Source organism: Stomoxys calcitrans, chromosome 3 (assembly GCF_963082655.1).
Source record: "Stomoxys calcitrans chromosome 3, idStoCalc2.1, whole genome shotgun sequence".
Lineage (NCBI taxonomy): Eukaryota > Metazoa > Arthropoda > Insecta > Diptera > Muscidae > Stomoxys > Stomoxys calcitrans.
Genome location: NC_081554.1, coordinates 115,071,679 through 115,095,165, shown reverse-complemented (window position 1 = coordinate 115,095,165; position 23,487 = coordinate 115,071,679). Strand labels below are relative to the sequence as shown.

General features: G+C 39.0%; 1 protein-coding gene across 4 annotated transcripts in view; it reads right to left on the bottom strand.

The window, feature by feature from the left end:
- Positions 1-23,487, bottom strand: part of LOC106081148 (ubiquitin carboxyl-terminal hydrolase CYLD) — a 107,851-nt gene that overhangs the window by 18,396 nt on the left and 65,968 nt on the right. For all 4 annotated transcript variants that reach the window (XM_013242923.2, XM_013242924.2, XM_059364517.1 and 1 more), the window contains one exon: positions 21,402-21,556. In XM_013242923.2, coding sequence (XP_013098377.1) covers positions 21,402-21,556 — 155 coding nt within the window. The remainder of the gene's footprint in view (positions 1-21,401; positions 21,557-23,487) is intronic.

Genomic DNA, 23,487 nt, shown 5'->3' with positions numbered 1-23,487 from the left:
CCGGTAAATTCCTATTCCCTATGTCCTGCAGGGATGCTTGATACTCTCAACGCGTTGGATACTTACAGTATCCGTGTATATCTTTGTACAGCCGATTTGAGAGATATGAAAGTAAAAAAACAACACATTTAATTTTAATCAGCAAAACACGTGCGTGCGTTTAGTTGTAAAGCATTTTCCAGCGATTTACAAAAAAAAAAACAACTTCTTGTTCATACAAAAAATACATGGGTATATACATGTGTTGTATGACTCCGAAGCATGGGTACTTGTGAAAGCAGATGAGGCAGTGCTTGGAGTGTTTGAGAGAAAAATCCTTCGTAAAATATATGGACCAGTTTGCATTAATGGAGAATATAGGGGCGTATGAACTACGTTCATAGTTAAACGCATCAAAATACAATGGTTGTGTTGGCTAGGTCATGTTGCCAGAATGGATGAAAAAGCTCCAGCACTATTAAGAGCTCCATGGACAGATCAAGTGGTGGGATATACCTCGAAACTTGGTGTCAGAGATTTTAGTAGGAGCGCAGAAGATCAAGGCGCTTGGAACGCTATTCTAGGTTCAGTTAAAGGGACAAATATTCTGTCATAGCCATTTTAAGTGAGCAATATACATGTGTACACACTTACTCATTCCAACAAACCGAACAGCCACCAGTAACTGGAATATTTATCTAAGAGTATGGATCTAACCTTTCTCGAACGTATTTGAGTTGTTCATATATCCGACATATAAAAATGTATACAAAATCTATCCATGCCGTTCGAGCTGTGATAATGGTATAAATGTACCCATTTGGAATTCAGTAAGGGTATTTCACAAACACAAAATCTTTGTGAAATATCCACGTACACTTTTGGAATGAGTACACGTTGTCATTCCCTGATATGTACATTTATTTTCTAAGATTATAGAGATCATAACAAGTTATTCCATGAAACAGAAAAATGAGGATAAAAGAGAACAATTAAAATAAAGATACCAAAAATAATAGCAAAGATACCAAGAGTAAAGTTTACAATTAGAAATGGGAAAGAAGAAAATGGCTAACGTCCAACGTGTGTATCTTGCAGGGATAGGGCAGCTTCCTGGAATGATGAAGAACGTTGGATGGCGCGACTGCTATCGCCAAAGCTAATAGTTAATACACCCTCGTCTATGACAGATTCTAAATATTGCAGTCGCTGCTGTCTAATGTATGGAGATACCACGATTGGAGTATGCATATGACATTTGACATAGGTTTTGATTAGACTCCATATAATTACATTAGCGTTCATTAAAAAAAAAACCGACTGCGTCCACTCCTTTGTATCAGTTCAGTTCCTGTCACGCTGTCTATCCATTTTTATAACACAACCCTATTGCTCCAATAAGGTGGATATTTAGTCCTCCTGATGTTGGCACGATTAGCACTGCTGTAGTAATCATATGGGGCTACCTATAGTTTCCTCTACAGAACAGGGTGAAATTTGTTTCTCCATATATATCACTTGCTTCCCTTTATGAATAAAAATTTATCTAGTGGATGCTCTGATATTTGCATTATAGTCTGAATTTTAATTGAAATATTCTGAATTTCAAATGGAATTTCCGGATTTCATATGGTATACCTGAATATCAAATGGAATTTCTAAATTTCAAATGAATATCTGAATTACAAAGGAAATTTCTGAATTTCAATTGGTATTTTCTAATACACTTTAAAATTGTGAAGTTTACTGGAAACTCTAAATTTTAAAGGAGAGAAACACCAACGGGCAATAATGATTTAAATGTTTTTTTTTTTTTCAATATTCGTTCGTAATTAAAAACTATTTCTTAATGTTGAATTGCAGAGTCACACAACTGAAGACGGTAAAATAAGTGATGGAAAAATAAGAAATGCAAATATAATGACTTTTTGAAGAAACAAAGTTTTCTATGCAATTCTATCAATAATATCTGCGGAAAATACAGGAAGAAAGCGAAAGTATTCACATACAGCGGTCAAAAAAAGTATTCATCATTCAATGTTTTTTTTTTAATAAGTCTACAAAAGACAATTGGAATAAAAACATATTAAACTAATGATGCAGTAGTGCTTGTGTGATATATATGTACACAATTTCATTGTTTTTAAAGAAAAAAATAGTATTTATTGGAACAAAAAGGGCCATTTTACAGCTGAACACAAAAAATTAAACAAAAAAAGTATTCATCATTGCAAAAAAACCAAAAAATAAATAACATAATTTAAAAAAATTAATACTTTGTTATTCGACCACCGCGTCTTATAACTTCTTTTAAACTGTTTGACATCGATTGGACTAATTTAGCGGTTATATTTTGGTCTATATTAGTCCATTCCTCCATTATCACCTGTTGCATTTGACTCTTGCTCGAAAAATTGCGCGTTCTCAATTTGCGTTCGAGATGTTCCCAAAGATGTTCAATTGGGTTCAAGTCGGGACTTTGAGGAGGAGTTTTAATGACTTTGGGGCAGTTATACAGCATCCACATCTTGGTATTTAAAGCAGAATGTTTGGGGTCATTATCTTGATAATATTGAAAGTTATTACCAAGCCCAAGTTTTACAGCACTATCTTTTAAATTCCTCTTTAAAATGTCAATGTAATACTTATGATCCATTACTCCATTAATAATTTCAAGATTTCCCGCTCCTGAAGCCGCCATACACCCCCAAACCATTAAACCACCTCCACCATGTTTTACAGTAGCAACTGTGTTTCGTTCTTCAAGCTCTGTATTTGGTTTTCTATACACTATGACCTTTCCATCGCACCCAAAAAGATTAAACTTGCTCTCGTCTGCAAAAATGACTGTTTTCCAAAATGATTCGGGCTGTTTTACATACATTTTTGCGAAGTTTAGCCTTTTCACTCGGTTTATTTTATTTATAAAGGGCTTCTTACGTGCAGTTCTTCCTCTGTAACTATGCCTTTTGAGTGTATTTCGAATTGTTTGTGTAGTAACTTCCTTCCCTAAATATTCCATAGTGTTTTTACGAAGAATGGTCGCATTTGTCTTCGGAGTTTTCTGAACTTGCCGCACTAGCCAACGCACATCTCCAACTGAAAGTGCTTTTGGTCGACCAGATCTTGGTTTATTGTCAACAGTTTTCGTTTCTGTCCACTTTCTGATGATGGATTGTATAGTAGATCGTGGTCTATTTAATATTTCACTGATAGTTTTTTGAGTTAAACCATTCCTGTGGTGTTTTATTATCAAAACTTTTACCTCATCAGAAACCTCGTTTTGCTTACGACCCATTTTGACAAAAACTATATTTTCAATGAAATTAAATATTTGCTGTCAAGGGCAAAGCCTCCTTTACTAAATAAAACAGAAAAGGGGGATTCCCAAATAATATTTGAATTTGACTTTGATGATAGCACATCAATGATGAATACTTTTTTTGTTCTGTTTTTGGTGTTATTATATAAAATTGCATTTTTTGCGCTAATTAAATTTATTTTTTGAATTTATTTTAAAACATATTACGAAAAATAAACTATTGCATAAAACTGCATTATTTGTTTACTTTAAATTTTCTTCAATTACCCAAAATAAGTGAATTTATTATCAATTTTGCTAATGATGAATACTTTTTTTGACCGCTGTATTTTGATAAATATTTACTGAACCCATGTGGAACATTATCCATTTATAACATTTAAAGAACTACAAAAGTATTTGTATGCGCCAATTACAAGCCCAACAGTTTGAAATTGACGTGCATATGTCAGCCGCATTTATAGGTAAAAGTACAAAAAAGTATTGACAGAGCAAAAAAATAAAACATTTACCTTTTTTTGCCCATATAGGATTTTATCCATTTTGTTGTTGTTCAGTGAAGTACAAAAAGTATTGAAAAATAAATTGCATCGGTATTGGAATATTGAAGAAAAGAAAAAACAAACAAAATATAGGAAAAAAACGGTATGTCCCCATTATTTTTTCCACCACTGCAGCTGCCATATAGGCCGATCTGCCGATTTTGGGTCTTAAGCCCCTAAAAGTCGATTTAATCATCCGATTTTGCTAAAATTTAAAACACCTTTATCTAAATATGGTGCATATAGCTCGATCTGCCGACAGAGTATCGTCATCATTGCGAACAGAGTGCGCAATGATGACGAGGGGTACCGTGACGAGTTTATTGGTGAATATTTTCATGCGAGAAGAAAATTTGTGAACAACAGTGAATGCGAGAATCAGCGCTGCTTATTTCACGTGTTTTTCTTTTATGCATTTATTAATTTTTTTTTGTTTATTTGTGTTTATAAAATTGCAGCAATTGCACCCGGCAAGGAATTCAATTTGATAAAGACAATTTTGTTTCTTCTAGTGTGATTAATACTATTACTAACACCAAAGAAATTGGAAAAACCTCAAATACTAAAAAGAAGTGAATTTGGTAAATTTCATTATTTACATATACATATAATACCCGAAAAGAAAATTCACTTATCATTTGATCGGCATGCATTGTTTTTAATATTTTTAAAACATTAAAAAACACGACTGCATGCTATAAACTAAACATCAACAATGAAAACAAGCGCGAAAAACGCTTTTGAACTGTTTTCTTTCATTCAATCCGCTTTGCTCCCCGCTCTGCTCGGCATTCACTATGTTATGTACAAGCTTATTTGTATAAACTTGTATGTAACAAGGGGCCGAATTACCGCATACGTGAACGAGTAAAATTGTTCGAAAATTTTTGTTTTGGCATTTCCGCATTCGTTAACGAATAAGCACTTTCGACATTCGAGATTATGGCATTCGTTAGTGAGAGCATAATCGAGTATCAGATATTCGAAATCTACTCGTAAGCTCTGGATTGTTACTTGATATAAATAGTTAAAATAAAAGTACAAAATTAAGTTTTTGAATATTATTATAATATGAAATAAATAAATACCTAGCCACTGGCATGGGGCGTATTAATATACCTAGGTAAGGTTAGGTGGATTAGGTGTATTAATACACCTAATCCAGTAATCGGCTTGTTGTGCGCTCCAAAAACTATAAAGTAACCTCTAAAAAGAAAATTTTAAGTTAGGAATTCCGTCCTACCTACAAAATCCTTAATTGTTTTCAATACCACTCCCCTAAGATGGTTCATGTCTGGTATTGTGTCTCCACCTAAGTGCCGGTATCTGTTAGAGGCGAAAGCCGAGCAATGACAAAGGAAATGCTCCAACGTCTCATCATCTTCCCTACATGCCCTACACATGCTATCACTTGCCGCACCGATTTTACATACCTCCTTTTTGCTTCCTTTCAGTAATAGCCTTCTCATGATCTGGATCCCCCCATGGGAATTTCGCTGTAATACCGACCGTTTTGCTGTTCCACAATGTTGCATGCACATTCGTCGCCCACTCCCTTAACTCGCATTGCGTCGACCCGAAAGGCTTCGGGTTAACCAAGTTTATTGACGGCAGTCCTCTGGCCTTCACCGCCAAATCGTCTGCCCTTTCATTTCTCCTTAGTACGTTATGGCCCAGCATCCAAACGATGCGGATTTTGCCATCCTCAGAGAAGGCGTTAATCTCTTCTTACACTGCAAGACTGTTTGAGACCTTACCGTCCTGGTTGCTATTGCCCTTATGACAATTTTACTGTCGGTAAAGATTTTCATACTCGACGTCATTGCGTTAACACCACACAACTTCACGCATTCCGTGATCGCTCGTATCTCTGCCTGCAGGACCGTATTATGGTCAGGCAGTGTACAACAGATCTCAGTCCCTGGGTTCTCAATGTAACCCCCCAGGCCCACTCTGTCCTCTAGCTTTGATCCATTCGTGTAACATGATCTTCCAGATGGCAATAATAGGGTTCCGTCAATCCAAGACTGTGCCGATGGCAGCAGTGCCTCGCACTCGACTTCAAAGTTCATTTTAGGTATCCGATCGGAAACCTCTTCCCTTCCTTCCAGGTTTACTATCGTCGCCTCGATTATACCGCGATGGTATGAGCAGCTCCCATCCTCAATCCATTCTCCCATCGCCTTAATAAATATACAAACTTTTTCATATTTTGGAATAATCTATGCGAAATAAATGGACTACAAAAATTTGATATGACTCAATTCACGGCCATCCAAATTTTGCAATAAAAAAATCCAAATTGTAGCCAAGGGAAGGCAACATCTTAAAAACAAATAATGCCAAATCTTGGAGAAATGTTAGAAACGGCACCTTTGGTGCTGCCGTGGTGGACATGAGCCCTTTGAAGTTTAGCTCAAATCAATCAAAGTAAAAGCAATTTAACATTGTTGAAACATGTTGGTCGCTGTTTTGGAGCCGTGGGCAGGCAACTATTTCGGTCGCAGGCCATGGACGTACCAACAAGACTCGGCACCGTAAAAAAATACTCGGCACCGTGATTTAGTAAGTGTAAACCAAGAATGGATAAACCAAAATCATGTTCTGTACTTCATTTGGCCCACAGAGTGGCTGTCCAATTCGCCACATGCCACGATGGATTTTTTTATTGAGGCCACTTTTGCGAGCAAGGTAAGGACTACAAAATATGCCCGTATGGATTCGCTGAAGAAGTACATTGTACAGGAATGGGCCAACACACCGGCAGATTACATTCGTGCTGCTTGCAATTCGTTTCTTTAACGACTCAGAACAAATGATAATGAAAAATTTCGTCATATCGCGCAAAAGTGAATGGATTCAAAAATACTTTCACATATTTTCGTACTTTGAATCAGCTAACCGGTAAATCTAAATAACATGCATTTGTAATTAATAATATAAATGTTTTATTTAGATTATTTATGTACGCTTTATTCGGCAGTGACATTGGAACACTTTTATCTATCATTCCTCTGCGAATACGCACAAAGTTATTGTCCTCTTCAGAATCAGAGGACGACAGGCACAACAAAAGCAATGTAACCATGCCTTTTTATTTATTTATAAATTCATGTTTGTTTCCAAAAGTGGATTCTTATTTGTACCGTTGATTGGAGCGGACGTTTTGTTATTTCCTGTTACTCGTAATAGGTCATTATTTTTGGAAGGAAAATTTAAGTCACTCAAGGATAGCTGCAATAGAGGTATTCATTAGGCGGTTGATAATCTGAGTCTGTTTCCAGTAGAGCGGCAGATCTAGAGCCCGGGGGTAGGCTTAGAATGGACTCCAAAGACCCAACAGCTGCGGTGATGGTATCAAGCCGTAGCATGTTGTCTGCTACTGAAACCTCGACTGGTGGAGCGGCTGCTCCAGGCTCCACTAGCCGACAGACAACTGGTCAGCCTGGGCTTTTGACGAAGACACCTGGTTCGAGTCTTAAGGACAAGGCCGGATGCCTAAAATTTGCCAAGGCCATCGGCCTTCCCCGGCAAACCAACGCGCCCTTTAAGAGGTTGGAATAATAGAAGACGCATCGCACTCAGGTTTATTGAGAGGCTTGATGGGAATGATCCTAAGACTCTCACTAATAGGGAGACAGACTCCCTAAATTTGGCTCGGGAATTCGCTGCACAGGCTACCCCAAAGACTACACGTCTAGATTCGGAAACTGCACCGGTATCAGCCAAAAGGGTGCGGTCACCTGTAGGGCACCCCGTGCCTAAAGGACTAGGGCGAACAACAGCAAGATGGGTCCAAGCACCTTTGCTAATGTCACTAGGGGCAGTTTGGTGATGGCAGTTGTCGACAAGGGAGAATAACAGGGCTGCATATCTAGGAATAAATGGAGTGGAACAACCAATGGACTGTCATCAGTATAATCCGATGTCCTTGCGGAATTTGCGACGATGCATGCTGGTACCGAGGCCGATACAGACTAATTGCCTTTGGTGAGATCTGGCCAGTTGCAGCACTAAATTTAGTCAAGAAGGAAGATATTCCTTCTCGACCAATGGTGCATGCTTAGATACCAAGGATTCCCTCAGATCCTGAATCGATACTTGGAAGACTAAGGGAATTCAATCCCAATACTTCAACTACCGGCTGGAAGATTAGGCTGATGGTGACCGGAGATATGCACTATTCGTATTAAACTCCGGCTATCTTGCAGACCGCAACAAGTCTGAAGGGGTTGTACCCTGCGGATTCAACAAGATGAAACTGAAGGTCTATGGAAGCGGTGGGGTTGGGAAATCAAGAGACGACTCAGCATTTGTTGCTGAACACTTACCTAAGGAACTGTCTACCACATCGCTAAACTCTTGCGGATTGCAGGAGACGGAAAATCCCCTTGTCACAATCGAGACAGAGGATGATGGCATCGAAACGGGACCCGACAAGCCATGTGTGGGTGGGTCATCCGGTTGGACTGGGCTAAAGGTGTGCCCCAGCATGGAAGGACAGAACTCAAACGGTACTTCGACAGCAGCAGTTAGGAGAAATCGTCCACACCGCAAGTGTCCAGAGTGAAGAATGGTTCCACAGCTTTCTCACCTGCCTCCGGGTGCGTACAAAAGCTCATCATGACAAGTTCTAACTAATTTTGTGAGAATGAACTCCTTGTGGAATCAGAAGACGAGGCTAACACAACAGTGATGAAAATTCTGAATCCTGACGGTGGCACTAAATGTCCTCCTGATTGCAGGGGGATTTGACGTGGTTCTCATCCAGGAACCTTGGGTGTGTGGAGGAATGTGGTGCTAATGCACATCACCAGATATGGGGAAGTTTGGATTTCAACGAAAGGGGTGATCTGCTTATTGAATATATTATAAGTTACAATCTGGCGATTTCTAGCAAAGGGGATAAACCGACCTTTATTACCAGGAACAGGGAGAAGGTACTAGATATTACCTTTGTATCGGAAGATATAAGTTGAAGAATATGCGACTGGGAATTGTTGGATGACCACAACTTCTCTGGTCATCGTTATATTAGTTTCAGCCTTGGAGAAAATACTGCTGAAGTGGTCCCTTGGCTATACAGAAGAAAGGCGGATTGAGATAAATTCTGCACGTCTATCCCTTCTAGACCAGAAAAGAAAGTGGAAACTACGGAGAATATAGACATAATGGTCAAGCGGATCACGAAGGCGCTGAATGACTCGCTTGTGTCAGCATGCCCTAGTGCCAAGCCGGGCAAACAGCGATCGCCATAGTGGACCCCAGAGCTGGTTGTTCAAAGGAAGGACTGCAGAAAACTCTTCAACAGCGCAAAAGCCACAAGAGCACCACACGATTGAGACACCTATAAGGCTGAGCTAAGAAAATATAAAGGCTTAGAAAGGCTCAGAACAAATCGTGGGTAGGATTCTGCAGCTCCGTAGAGAATACATCTGAGGCCTCTAGGCTAAGGAAGATTCAGTCCCCGAGACCTATTACGGTGGGGTATATTCAGAAATCAGAGAATGTATGGACAAAAATTGAGGGTTTAGACCGCGTGTCATGTATTGGGTATATGATGCAGTTGTCAGACCTATAATGTTATATGGTGTTGTGGTCTGGCAAATTTAATGCCTTATGCCTCTGGGCATTGCGGCTACCCAAATTGCAGCGACCACTGCCGTAAGGTTGAGGGAGCTTTCTCATTGGTCATGTGGCGACTACGGACACTGTGTTATTCTTGATACAATATCCGATGATCCAGGCAATGTGGATTACATCCTACCTGAGCTGTTTTTGATAAAAATTACTGTACCACTATTTCTGATAGAACCGACTGGAACTACGATATCCCTGGTAACAGAAGTTACATAGAAGTCTACGTAACTTCTACGGATGGTTCCAAATTAAACGACCAGGTGGGTTTTGGGGTTTACTCTAAAGATCTAGAACCGGTCATATCGAAAAGGTTACCCAACCACTGTAGTGGGTATCAAGCGGAAATCCTTGCAATTATGGAAGTGGTGGAATGGCTAAGATATAATGTCATTACGACGATTGGCATAAATATCTTCTCAGATAGCCAGGCGGCCATTAATTCCCAGGAAAACGTATTTCTGAACACAAAAATCGCCCTCGACTGTCGCAGATCTCTTAACGAGATGGCTGAACAGTTCAAAATTCACCGGTTCTAGGTGCCGGGCCACAGAGATATCCCAGGGAATTGTAAAGCGGATGAGCTTGCGAGAATAGGAACTACCTTACACATTCCAGGGATACTGAAATCTGTGGGTATGCCTCTAGCGACATGTAAGCTAAGTTTTCAGGACCAGGCCCGAAGGACAGCGAATGATAGATGGTCACAAAGAGGGGGCTGTGAGCATTCCAAAACTATGTCAGTCATTATGTCCGTCATGACAGATCACTAAAAGGTAAACATGCTGACAGACTGAAGGATGCCAGCAACGACTTTTGCTGGAGCTGTGAGGATATCGAAGAAGAAGAGACTATATAACACCCTCTGTATGTATGTCCCGCACTAAATTTTACTTTAAAGAAATGAGAACCTGTCTTTTCAAAGCGATTTGAATGGTTCAACGGTAGGAAGTAGAAGGCATCTTCCTTCTTCTGTTCCTGTGGTATCACAATGGACGAAAACGTCTAAGCGAATCTGACAGCAGACTGCCACTTATACCTAACCTAGCTGAAACTGTAACTTGTTTAAGAGTTATCGGGCCCTGAATCAAATATGATCCAGACCAGCCCATATTTGGATATGACTGAGGATATGCTAGTGAAGTTATTCTAAACTAGGATGGATTAATATATTCATGGGGGAGGGTATCCAAAGTTTGGCATGGCCAAATTTATAACGCTGCAATGGAATCTCAATAAGATTTTAAGACCACAAAAAAGAAAGCGCAAACAGACAAACCAAACGAAAGGCACGTCGCATTAGGTGTAGCAGCACTGGCAGAATCAACCGTTGGGCATCGCCATGCAAAAAACAAAAGAGTTTTGCAAAAAATGTTTGTGTTTGTTGCTATTGGCATCGTTGTATAAGTTGGATTTGAGTAAGGAAAGTATGAATCAAGTTTGCTTTACAACTTACTCTAGTTGGAATGGTTGTAAAGCACCATGATCCATTTGATAGCTCCTGCTGATGATTTTTCTCCGTCAAAAACGCAATACGGGAAACCAGTCGACAGCTTCCAGCAACAACACACTCTTTGCTGACTTTTAAATGTTTTTTGCCATTCTATTCTTTGAATAGAAAGCATTAAACAATGGTCTAAAACCGGACAATATCCTGCATTGGAATCTGAACCGATCAGGGCCAAATCTGAACCGATCAGGGCCAAATAGAAGAAAGATGTCGAAGGGCCTAAGGCAAATGCCTTAGGCCCTTCCCAAATTTCAGCAAAATCGGATAATAAATGTGGCTTTTATGGGCCTAAGACCATAAATCGGAGGATCGGTCTATATGGCAGCTATATCCAAAATTGGACCGGTCTGGACCAAATTGACGAAGGATATCAAGGGCTCAACGCAACTCACTGTCCCAAATTTCAGCAAAATCGGATAATAAATGTGGCTTTTATGGGCCTAAGACTATAAATCGGAGGATCGGTCTATATGGCAGCTATATCCAAATTTGAACCGATCTAGACCAAATTGACGAAGGATGTCGAAGGGCTCAACGCAACTCACTGTCCCAAATTTCAGCAAAATCGGATAATTAATGTGGCTTTTATGGGCCTAAGACCATAAATCGGAGGATCGGTCTATATGGCAGCTATATCCAAATCTGGACCGATCTGGGCCAAATTGACGAAGAATGTTGAAGGGCCTCACACAACTCACTGTGCCAAATTTCATCCAAATCGGATATAAAATGTGGCTTTTATGGGCCTAAGACCCTAAATCTGAGGATCGGTCTATATGGCAGCTATATCCAAAATTGGACCGATCTGAGCCAAATTGACGAAGGATGTCGAAGGGCCCAACGCAACTCACTGTCCCAAATTTCAGCAAAATCGGATAATAAATGTGGCTTTTATGGGCCTAAGACCCTAAATCGGAGGATCGGTCTATATGGGGGCTATATCAAGATATAGTCCGATATAGCCCATCTTCGAACTTAACCTGCTTATGGACAAAAAAAGAATCTGTGCAAAATTTCAGCTCAATATCTCAATTTTTAAAGACTGTAGCGTGATTTCAACAGACAGACGGACAGACGGACGGACATGTCTAGATCGTCTTAGATTTTTACGCTGATCAAGAATATATATACTTTATAGGGTCGGAAATGGATATTTCGATGTGTTGCAAACGGAATGACAAAATGAATATACCCCCATCCTTCGGTGGTGGGTATAAAAAACTAGTTTTTAAAAAAAATTAGTAACATAGTCTAACGCACAATGATCTGTTCAAACACCAAGAAAAAGCAACAAATGTGAGATATCATCAGTGATGAAAACGAATTTAATTGTGTTGCCTATAAGAAATGTTGGATTAGCCCAGGCTTAAAAGTTTGTTGACATACTGAGATGTTTTTAAGACTAGTATGAAGATTATTCCATAGCCTTGACAAGCGTATTACAAATGATCTTTCAAATACAGCATGTTTGAAACTTTCAATACGTAGCTGTTTTTGATAAAAATTACTGTACCACTATTTCTGATAGAACCGACTGGAACTACGATATCCCTGGTGACAGAAGTTACATAGAAGTCTACGTAACTTCTACGGATGGTTCCAAATTAAACGACCAGGTGGGTTTTGGGGTTTACTCTAAAGATCTAGAACCGGTCATATCGAAAAGGTTACCCAACCACTGTAGTGGGTATCAAGCGGAAATCCTTGCAATTATGGAAGTGGTGGAATGGCTAAGATATAATGTCATTACGACGATTGGCATAAATATCTTCTCAGATAGCCAGGCGGCCATTAATTCCCAGGAAAACGTATTTCTGAACACAAAAATCGCCCTCGACTGTCGCAGATCTCTTAACGAGATGGCTGAACAGTTCAAAATTCACCGGTTCTAGGTGCCGGGCCACAGAGATATCCCAGGGAATTGTAAAGCGGATGAGCTTGCGAGAATAGGAACTACCTTACACATTCCAGGGATACTGAAATCTGTGGGTATGCCTCTAGCGACATGTAAGCTAAGTTTTCAGGACCAGGCCCGAAGGACAGCGAATGATAGATGGTCACAAAGAGGGGGCTGTGAGCATTCCAAAACTATGTCAGTCATTATGTCCGTCATGACAGATCACTAAAAGGTAAACATGCTGACAGACTGAAGGATGCCAGCAACGACTTTTGCTGGAGCTGTGAGGATATCGAAGAAGAAGAGACTATATAACACCCTCTGTATGTATGTCCCGCACTAAATTTTACTTTAAAGAAATGAGAACCTGTCTTTTCAAAGCGATTTGAATGGTTCAACGGTAGGAAGTAGAAGGCATCTTCCTTCTTCTGTTCCTGTGGTATCACAATGGACGAAAACGTCTAAGCGAATCTGACAGCAGACTGCCACTTATACCTAACCTAGCTGAAACTGTAACTTGTTTAAGAGTTATCGGGCCCTGAATCAAATATGATCCAGACCAGCCCATATTTGGATATGACTGAGGATATGCTAGTGAAGTTATTCTAAACTAGGATGGATTAATATATTCATGGGGGAGGGTATCCAAAGTTTGGCATGGCCAAATTTATAACGCTGCAATGGAATCTCAATAAGATTTTAAGACCACAAAAAAGAAAGCGCAAACAGACAAACCAAACGAAAGGCACGTCGCATTAGGTGTAGCAGCACTGGCAGAATCAACCGTTGGGCATCGCCATGCAAAAAACAAAAGAGTTTTGCAAAAAATGTTTGTGTTTGTTGCTATTGGCATCGTTGTATAAGTTGGATTTGAGTAAGGAAAGTATGAATCAAGTTTGCTTTACAACTTACTCTAGTTGGAATGGTTGTAAAGCACCATGATCCATTTGATAGCTCCTGCTGATGATTTTTCTCCGTCAAAAACGCAATACGGGAAACCAGTCGACAGCTTCCAGCAACAACACACTCTTTGCTGACTTTTAAATGTTTTTTGCCATTCTATTCTTTGAATAGAAAGCATTAAACAATGGTCTAAAACCGGACAATATCCTGCATTGGAATCTCGAGGAGACAGTTTTTATTGAATAACTTTTGATATATTTATGACTGGCCATTAAAATTTGGCAAAGAAGGTCTACTAAAGCGTTTTAACGAAAAAAAAAATATTTTTTAAATATTTGCTGTATCACGGAAGCTGGAAGCCTAGTTTTCAACTAAATGGCGATTACATTATCACTTAACATTTAATTACAGACCGCATTTTTGACCCAATTATCTGGAAATTTGGCACAGATGATTTTTGAGGCCTAGAGACAGAGTATACCCAAATAGGATGAAATCGGTTCAGATTTAGATATAGCCCCCATATATATGTTCGTCCGAAATTTTGCACTCTGCAAGCGCATTTATTAAAACACTTTCTACTATGTGTATGGTCAAAATCGGTTCAGATTTACGTATAGCTGCCATATATATGTTTCGACCGATTTCAACTAATATTGCCATAATGTTGTCTTTTGTTCACCGATCCTCACAAAATTTGGCTCGTAGGTTTCTTTTATGATACTTGAAACTTTCTACTGAATTTAACAGCACCCATGTACTGGGTTGCCCAAAAAGTAATTTTTCTTATAGTCGGCGTTGACAAATTTTTTCACAGCTTGTGACTCTGTAATTGCATTCTTTCTTCTGTCAGTTATCAGCTGTTACTTTTAGCTTGCTTTAGAAAAAGTGTAAAAAATGTATATTTGATTAAAGTTCATTCTAAGTCTTATTAAAAATGCATTTACTTTCTTTTAAAAAATCCGCAATTACTTTTTGGGCAACCCAATATATATGTATATCGCCCTATTTTCACTTCTAGAGCGGGTTTACAATCCCTTTTTCTACTACTGCCACATAACTATAACTCTATTGTCGCAAATTTATTTTTGATTATGTTACATATCTGCATATCTTTGACATATTTTTTCAAAATCGGCCCAGATTTTAATACTACTCCCATTACATATGCATTGCCGATTTTCCCTTATAATGCCATAATAACTGCAGCATCCTTCTGAACATCTCCGACAAAGTCCATCAAAATTGGCGCAGATTTCGATATATCCATCATATAATGACGGATGGCCTAATTTAAACTTATAGCTTAGGTGTAAGGTATTATTTCCCATACTATCCCATACTTTGCCTTGCTGTATATACACAAATATCAGCAGAAAAGTTACAAATTACGATGTTAGTAATAATTTGTTACAAAACTTCTTAAAAAAAAACCAATTTTTTTCAAAAATAATCGAATTATTTCATACTTCGTAAGTGTGTAATTTTGATGTAAGCAACATATCGCAGTCACGCAAAAATGTAAACAAGTCTTAAATGGCGCTTACACCAAAATCATATTCCTTCTCAAAAACCCATGTCCTTTATGCCAACCAAAACCTGCGTTAATGTTTCTGCACCAAGGTCTGGTACTCTGTTCATAATCGTTGTGAAAATGCTATCACAATGATCTATCATTTATTAATTTTTTATTAATCAAACATCGCCCACCCGGACTTTACAAAATTAAAAATTTTCAAGTTTTCATAATACAAAAATCAATATTGAAATCTAATATAATACTCATCACTAAAATAAATAACTAACAATTTCAATAAATGTAAAAACAAGTAAGAAGGCGTTAAGTTCGGCCGGGCCGAACTTTGGATACCCACCACCTCGGGTATATATGTGAACCACATTTCGTCAAAATCCAGTGAAAAATGCATACCTTATGCCCCATAGCAACTCTATAGATATCATCCGATTTAGACCAAATGCTTATAAGTACATGTCATTGTTCAACCGAGAGATCGGTCTAGGCAGCTATATCCAAATCTGGACCGATCTGAGCCAAATTGAAGACAAATATCGAAGGGCCCAACACAAGTCATTGTCCCAAATTTCGGCGACATCGGACAATAAATGCGCTTTTTATGGGCCCAAAACCTTAAATCGAGAGATCGGTCTATATGGCAGCTATATCCAAATCTGAACCGATCAGGGCCAAATAGAAGAAAGATGTCGAAGGGCCTAAGGCAAATGCCTTAGGCCCTTCCCAAATTTCAGCAAAATCGGATAATAAATGTGGCTTTTATGGGCCTAAGACCATAAATCGGAGGATCGGTCTATATGGCAGCTATATCCAAAATTGGACCGGTCTGGACCAAATTGACGAAGGATATCAAGGGCTCAACGCAACTCACTGTCCCAAATTTCAGCAAAATCGGATAATAAATGTGGCTTTTATGGGCCTAAGACTATAAATCGGAGGATCGGTCTATATGGCAGCTATATCCAAATTTGAACCGATCTAGACCAAATTGACGAAGGATGTCGAAGGGCTCAACGCAACTCACTGTCCCAAATTTCAGCAAAATCGGATAATTAATGTGGCTTTTATGGGCCTAAGACCATAAATCGGAGGATCGGTCTATATGGCAGCTATATCCAAATCTGGACCGATCTGGGCCAAATTGACGAAGAATGTTGAAGGGCCTCACACAACTCACTGTGCCAAATTTCATCCAAATCGGATATAAAATGTGGCTTTTATGGGCCTAAGACCCTAAATCTGAGGATCGGTCTATATGGCAGCTATATCCAAAATTGGACCGATCTGAGCCAAATTGACGAAGGATGTCGAAGGGTCCAACGCAACTCACTGTCCCAAATTTCAGCAAAATCGGATAATAAATGTGGCTTTTATGGGCCTAAGACCCTAAATCGGAGGATCGGTCTATATGGGGGCTATATCAAGATATAGTCCGATATAGCCCATCTTCGAACTTAACCTGCTTATGGACAAAAAAAGAATCTGTGCAAAATTTCAGCTCAATATCTCAATTTTTAAAGACTGTAGCGTGATTTCAACAGACAGACGGACAGACGGACGGACATGTCTAGATCGTCTTAGATTTTTACGCTGATCAAGAATATATATACTTTATAGGGTCGGAAATGGATATTTCGATGTGTTGCAAACGGAATGACAAAATGAATATACCCCCATCCTTCGGTGGTGGGTATAAAAAACTAGTTTTTAAAAAAAATTAGTAACATAGTCTAACGCACAATGATCTGTTCAAACACCAAGAAAAAGCAACAAATGTGAGATATCATCAGTGATGAAAACGAATTTAATTGTGTTGCCTATAAGAAATGTTGGATTAGCCCAGGCTTAAAAGTTTGTTGACATACTGAGATGTTTTTAAGACTAGTATGAAGATTATTCCATAGCCTTGACAAGCGTATTACAAATGATCTTTCAAATACAGCATGTTTGAAACTTTCAATACGTATTTGAGAATTCCGGGTTGAATGCAAGAATTGAAAGTAAGGAAGAAGGTAACTGGGTTCACGGTACTTAAGGATATTGAGGAAAAAGCAGAGGCATCTAATATTGAGAAAGTGATTGAAAAAACATCCAAGTAGTTGTTTCGCAAAGTATTCGTAGTCTCGTCTACAACGACGACCATAAACAAACCCTATGGAAACACTTTTGAAGCCTTACCAGATTAGACCTTTTGGATCCGGAATATACCTCAGCACTATACAATATATGAGGCATCAGCAACGAATGAGCCAGCATATATATTTTATTTGTGTGGGTAAAATAACATTCAAATTGTAGAGCTTTTTAAGTATAAAGTTTAGTTTGGAACAAATATGTGCCATGTGCAAGGAAAATAAATATCAGAATCAATTAAAAAACCCAAAGAGGTCATAGTCTCAGTCGATGTGACAACATTGTTTTGAACAATAATATTTTGAGGAGCGTATTAATGACGTGAACTATTGAATACCACGCATTTTGTTTTACCAATGTTAATTGTTAAGTTATTTGGACCGATAATATCTTCAACAAGGTTGGAGATGCCAGAGTCAGTTGAACTTAACAACTGAAAATCATCGGCAAATATTGCTAGGTCTACATGTTGTAGACGAGAACGAACGTCATTAACATAGAGCATAAACAAAACTGGTCCCAAGACAGAACCTTGGGGTACACCAGTAGAAATAGAACTAACATTAGAAACACGATCATGGCAGACTACATACTGCGAGCGATTTGACAAAAATGACATAAGAAGTCTACAAGAGGTATGTGACAAATTGAAATTGTTAAAGAGTTTTAAAGAAAGAATGCCATGGTCAACAGAATCGAAAGCTTTGCTAAGATCAAGTGCGGTAAGAATACAGGGATTGCCTTTATCAACAGCACGTCTGATCTCATCAGTAAGTTCGACCATAAGAGATGTGGTACTGTGGTGTTTTCTAAAACCCGATTGACAAGGGTCAATCAATGAAAAACGATTCAGATGATCCACAAATTGATCCCTTTTTATTATTTCAAATGCCTTCGATAACGCTGGAAGAATGGAGATTGGACGATAATCAGAACAACTTTTACCGGTAGTATCTTTTTCCGTAGAGGAGTAACTCTAGCTAATTTGCATGCAATAGCAAAGACATTTGTCATTAGGATAGTATTAAAAAAATGTAGTATATGCTGCTGAATATAAGGTAAGATTAACTTAATAAATCGAATGGGTTTACCAACGGTTCACAAGGCATTCGACTTTAAATATTGCACATTGTTGTTCGTCCGGATATATATTTCTAAAGTTATGGGTGTTGTTACGACTATCAGAGCAAGTACTATTTATTTGGCTAAAATCAGGTACGTAGTTAGAAGTAGAAGAAGTAAAATAATTATTCAACAAACTAGGACCTATATCACAGTTGCTATCACATATAACCGAATCAAGACTGCCGGTAGAGTATATTTTAGACCACAATTCTCTCGAATCTGTGGAACCAGCAAAAAAACGAGCGCCATATGAGCGTTCAAACCTTCTTTTAGTGCAACGAGTCATAGCCTTGTACCTCTTATACCGCAAATCATTACTGGCAGAGGGTTCTTCAATAGAAGCGCAATGTGCCAAATCTCTGTTAAGGTTAGCTAGACGCACCTCATTATTATTGTACCATTCTAATTATTTTCATTTTCTCAGGAACATGATTGTCAAACCAAAGATAGAGTTCATTAGTACAGTAAATTGACGAAGAGTCAGTAAGCAAATGTCATTTACGAAACTACCTATATTGACAGAGCCGTAATCATGAAAAGATTTGAAAAAAGTATTTCTGTTGGTTGGCAGCCGTTATTGCAAAAGCATGAATGCATGTTTAGAATTAAGTGCAGGAAAGTTGAAGTAGCTGCTCCGAATCACGGAGTCGGTGCAACTAGCAAGAGTGTAATCAATAAGAGATAGAGAGTCTTGAACTATGTCGTAGTGCATAGGAATGTTGTTGAGGAGGACGGCAAGATTGTAGCGAGTTAATGATCATTTAAGACGTAAATACTTCCTAGAATCTAAAATATCACAGTTAAAGTCTCCTAAAAGTATTGCATTAGAGTATCTAGCAATGATATCAGAAATCACATTTTCTAAACCATCTAAATCCCCATTCGCCAAATATACAGTGCACACAATTAATTCATCCTTTCCAGAATTGATTCTTAAAAACAAGACTTCACACTGCCTAGGCTCAGAAGATGACAAGATAACTTTAGCATTAAGATCTTTTGAAATATACATACCGACACCCCCGCGCGCACTCGACTCCGATCAGCTTAAAAAAAGCTTATATCCAGAAATGCTAACGCCTTAGTAGGTACATAAGGCTTCAGTCCTGTCCCAGCTACACCTATAATGCTAATATAACCACTGCTCAATAAATTATTTATCCCGTCAAAGTTTGAAGAGAAGAGCAACGGGAAGGTTTCAAAGATTGTGCATTGAAAAAACCGATGTTCAAGAGGTTCTGATTAGAGCAAAATTGTTTTAAAAATGGGTCATCACTGATAATCTCAATTAGCCGCCGTCATAGTGTCCGTCCAGAAAAGTGTGCGTAAGAACTAAAGTTAAAAAGATTACTAAAAACAGCAAAGAAAATGAGACTAAAATTACGTTTAACATATTAAAAAAGAATCATATCAAAGTAGATGACCAAAAATTAATTTCAGTAAATTAAGACCAAAATCTAGATAATATTTTCGACAACTTAGGGAGTGTACCTTTTCTGGATAATTTTATGAAAAGAGTTTTGTATCAATAACGCAACCAAATACCAGGTTAAAAGAGTTAACCTGGTATACTAACCCACCACCCAACCAAAACTTGAAAGTTCATTTATAATTTGTTTACATGACTGCATGAGGAGTGCCAAATGTCGGTGTAGAGGAAAAAGCAAGTTGGCGCATTGTTTCTCCGACCGATTTGCAGCCAGGATAGATGCAATTAGACGAAAGCTTTTTCTTTTTCCTTCTGTAGGTCCCGACAGAAATTTTTGGCTTTAATTGCAGCTGGGTGAGATTTTCATTCAGATGCACCCGGGACTCGATATCAGTTGGAAGTATTTGATTAAGCTTTAAGTCTTTTTTAGCAAAATATTTCTTCATCACTTCATCGCTTTTGATGACAGAACCGAATTTAACTACTCAAGTCTTCAACTCTCAGGTTGACGCCAACCGCTTTTGTGATGTTTTGAGCCATGGCGATTATTTCAACATTAGGAGGAAGACCATATACAAGTATATCATTACGGCACTGTGGATGTGTTATTTTATGGTTTTCCCGTTCAATGGCATCCAGACGAGCATTCACAGTTTTTGATGTTCCATGGTAAATGCTTTTTCCTTGTCAAGGAAATCTTTAATGAAGGCGAGACTAGCATCAATTTCGTTCTTAATTGATGTCGTGCTGGCATCGATTTGCACTTTGATGTTTGTAGGCAGCGTTTCGATCAATTTGTCTAATTTTTTAAGTTAACTTATCAAGAGCCTCTTCATCAGGAACGAAGCTGAAAGCGGTACAGTGCTGGCATCTTCATTTAATAGTTTTATTTTTGGCCCAAAAGATTAAAAACCGCTGTAGGTACCTGCGAACATTTATCTTTATGCAACCACTTGTTGCATATGTAACGTAAAACACCGCCGGTTGATTTTGTGACAGATACCAATTTGGTCCAAATCAATTATAATTGTGTTTAAGAAAACTTATAGTTATACTTAAATCTTAAGAGATAGTCAGCAGCAGGAAATGTATTACTCTTGCATGGCCAGGTTTGCCAAGAATTTTGTTTTCATAGCTATACCAACCTAATTGCTTCTAATTGTTCTTTTGGAGTACTTCGCATAAAAGAACTATTTATCTGTCCAAACCCATTAACAGTTTTTGTTTCTAAAATCAGATGATTTTGATGAATGGGCTAAGTGGTTAGTTTTTTTTTTTACAAATTTTTCATTTATAATTTTATTATATATGCATTTTGACAGTTGTTCACGTAAAAAGGGGAACAGAGTAACAGCCTCAAACAGCCATCGTAAACCATTTCTACTCTTACCTCTTTTTCGGGGGGTCTATAGAGAACAGCATCGAACACTGGTGTGAATGTGAACATGGAAAATAGTGTGACATCTAAATAACAGGAGTTGTGGTGTCCTTGAATTCCCTTGAATTTTCCGCATAATTCTTCCAAATCTTTTGAGCTGAAACATTCTAAAATATGCAAAAACATTGTCAGTACATTAGATTTTGACAGACATGCTTCTATTGTAGTTTTTATTTCTTAAATTTTTTCTGCCAGCACAGAAAAAATTCAAAACCAGGCTCAATTAAGAAATTTCTTTTATTGATTAGGTTAGGTTGAAAAGAGGGTGCAGATATTAATCCGCCACATGCCACTATGGACATGCAGCTAAGGCAGTAATCGGCTTGTTGTGCGCTCTAAAAACTATAAAGAAAACTCTAAAAACATAATTTTAAGTTAGGAATTCCGTGCTACTTACAAAATCCTTAATTGTTTTCAACACCACTCCCCTAAGTTGGTCCATGTCTAGTATTGTGTCTCCACCTAAGTGCCGGTATCTGTTAGACGCAAAAGCCGGGCAATGGCAAAAGCCACAACGTCTCATCATCTTTCCCGCATGCCCTACACATACTATCACTTGCCGCGCCGATTTTACATAAGTGAGCTCGTAGTCCTATGTGTCCCGTTATGATACCAATAACTATACTGACCTCCTTCTTGCTTCCTTTCAGTAATAGCCTCGTCTTCTCACGATCTGGATCCCCCCATAGGAATTTTGCCGTCCTACCGACCGTTTCGCTGTTCCACAATGTTGAATGCGCATTCGTTGCCCACTCCCTTAACTCGCACTGCGTCGACCCGAAAGGCTTCGGGTTAACCAAGTTTATTGACGGCAGTCCTCTGGCCTTCATCGCCAAATCGTCTGCCTTTTCATTTCCCCTTACTCCGTTATGGCCCGGCACGCAAACGATGCGGATTTTGCCATCCTCAGAGAAGGCGTTAATCTCCTTCTTACATTCCAACACTGTTCTTTATCTTAACGTCCTGTTTGTTATTGCCTTTATGGCCTGTTTACTGTCCGTAAAGATGTTCATACTCGACGTCATCGCGTTAACACCACATCACCTCACGCATTCCGTGATCGCCCGGATCTCCGCCTGCAGGACCGTATTATGGTCAGGCAGTCTAAAACAGATCTTAGTCCCTGGGTTCTCAATGTAAACCCCAGGCTCACTCTGTCCTCTAGCTTTGATCCATCCGTGTAACATGCCATCTGGAAGGCAATACTAGGATTCCGTCAATCCAAGACTGTGCCGATGGCAGCAGTGCCTCGCACTCGACTTCAAGGTCATCTCAGGTATCCGATCGGAAACCTCTCTCCTTCCTTGCAGGTTTCCTATCGTCGCCTCGATTATACCGCGATGGTATGACCTGCCCCCATCCTCAATCCATTCTCCCATCGCCTTTAGTCTCATAGCCGCAGTGGCTGAATTTAGAATAGTCTCAAGTGCCCTAATGGGCGTGGTCCTCATCGCTCTGCCTATGCCAAAACAACATGTTCTCTGAACCTGTTGTATGGTCCTTATGTTGCACTTTTTCTCCATAGCAGTCCACCAAACTACTGAGGCGTAAGTAAGTATTGGTCTAATAGCGCTCCTGTAGAGCCAGTGGACTATCCTCGGATTTAGGCCCCATTTCGAGTCTACGGCCCGTCTACATAGTGACACTTCCAATTCAGTTTCCTGTCCAAGATCACACCTAAGTATTTGACCTTGTCAGATATCGAAATCGTCTTATTGAGGAAACGTGGTGCGTTAAATTGGCCCACCTTCGTCTTCCTCGTGAACAGGCATATTTCAGTCTTCTATGGGCTAACATTGAGACCTCTGGCCCTAGCCCAATCATATGCAAGACCCTTTCGGCTTTTTTGCATAGCTCGTTCGGATCCTTACACCTTAGAAGTATTATAACATCTTCTGCGTCGCAGACGGGTTCACATCCCTTCTCAGTCAGCATCCGTAATAGGTCATTTACGGTGGTCACCCATAGGAGTGGCAATAAAATCACCCCCTGTGGCGTGTCCTGTGCCACTTTATCCCTTATATTTATGCCATGGGAC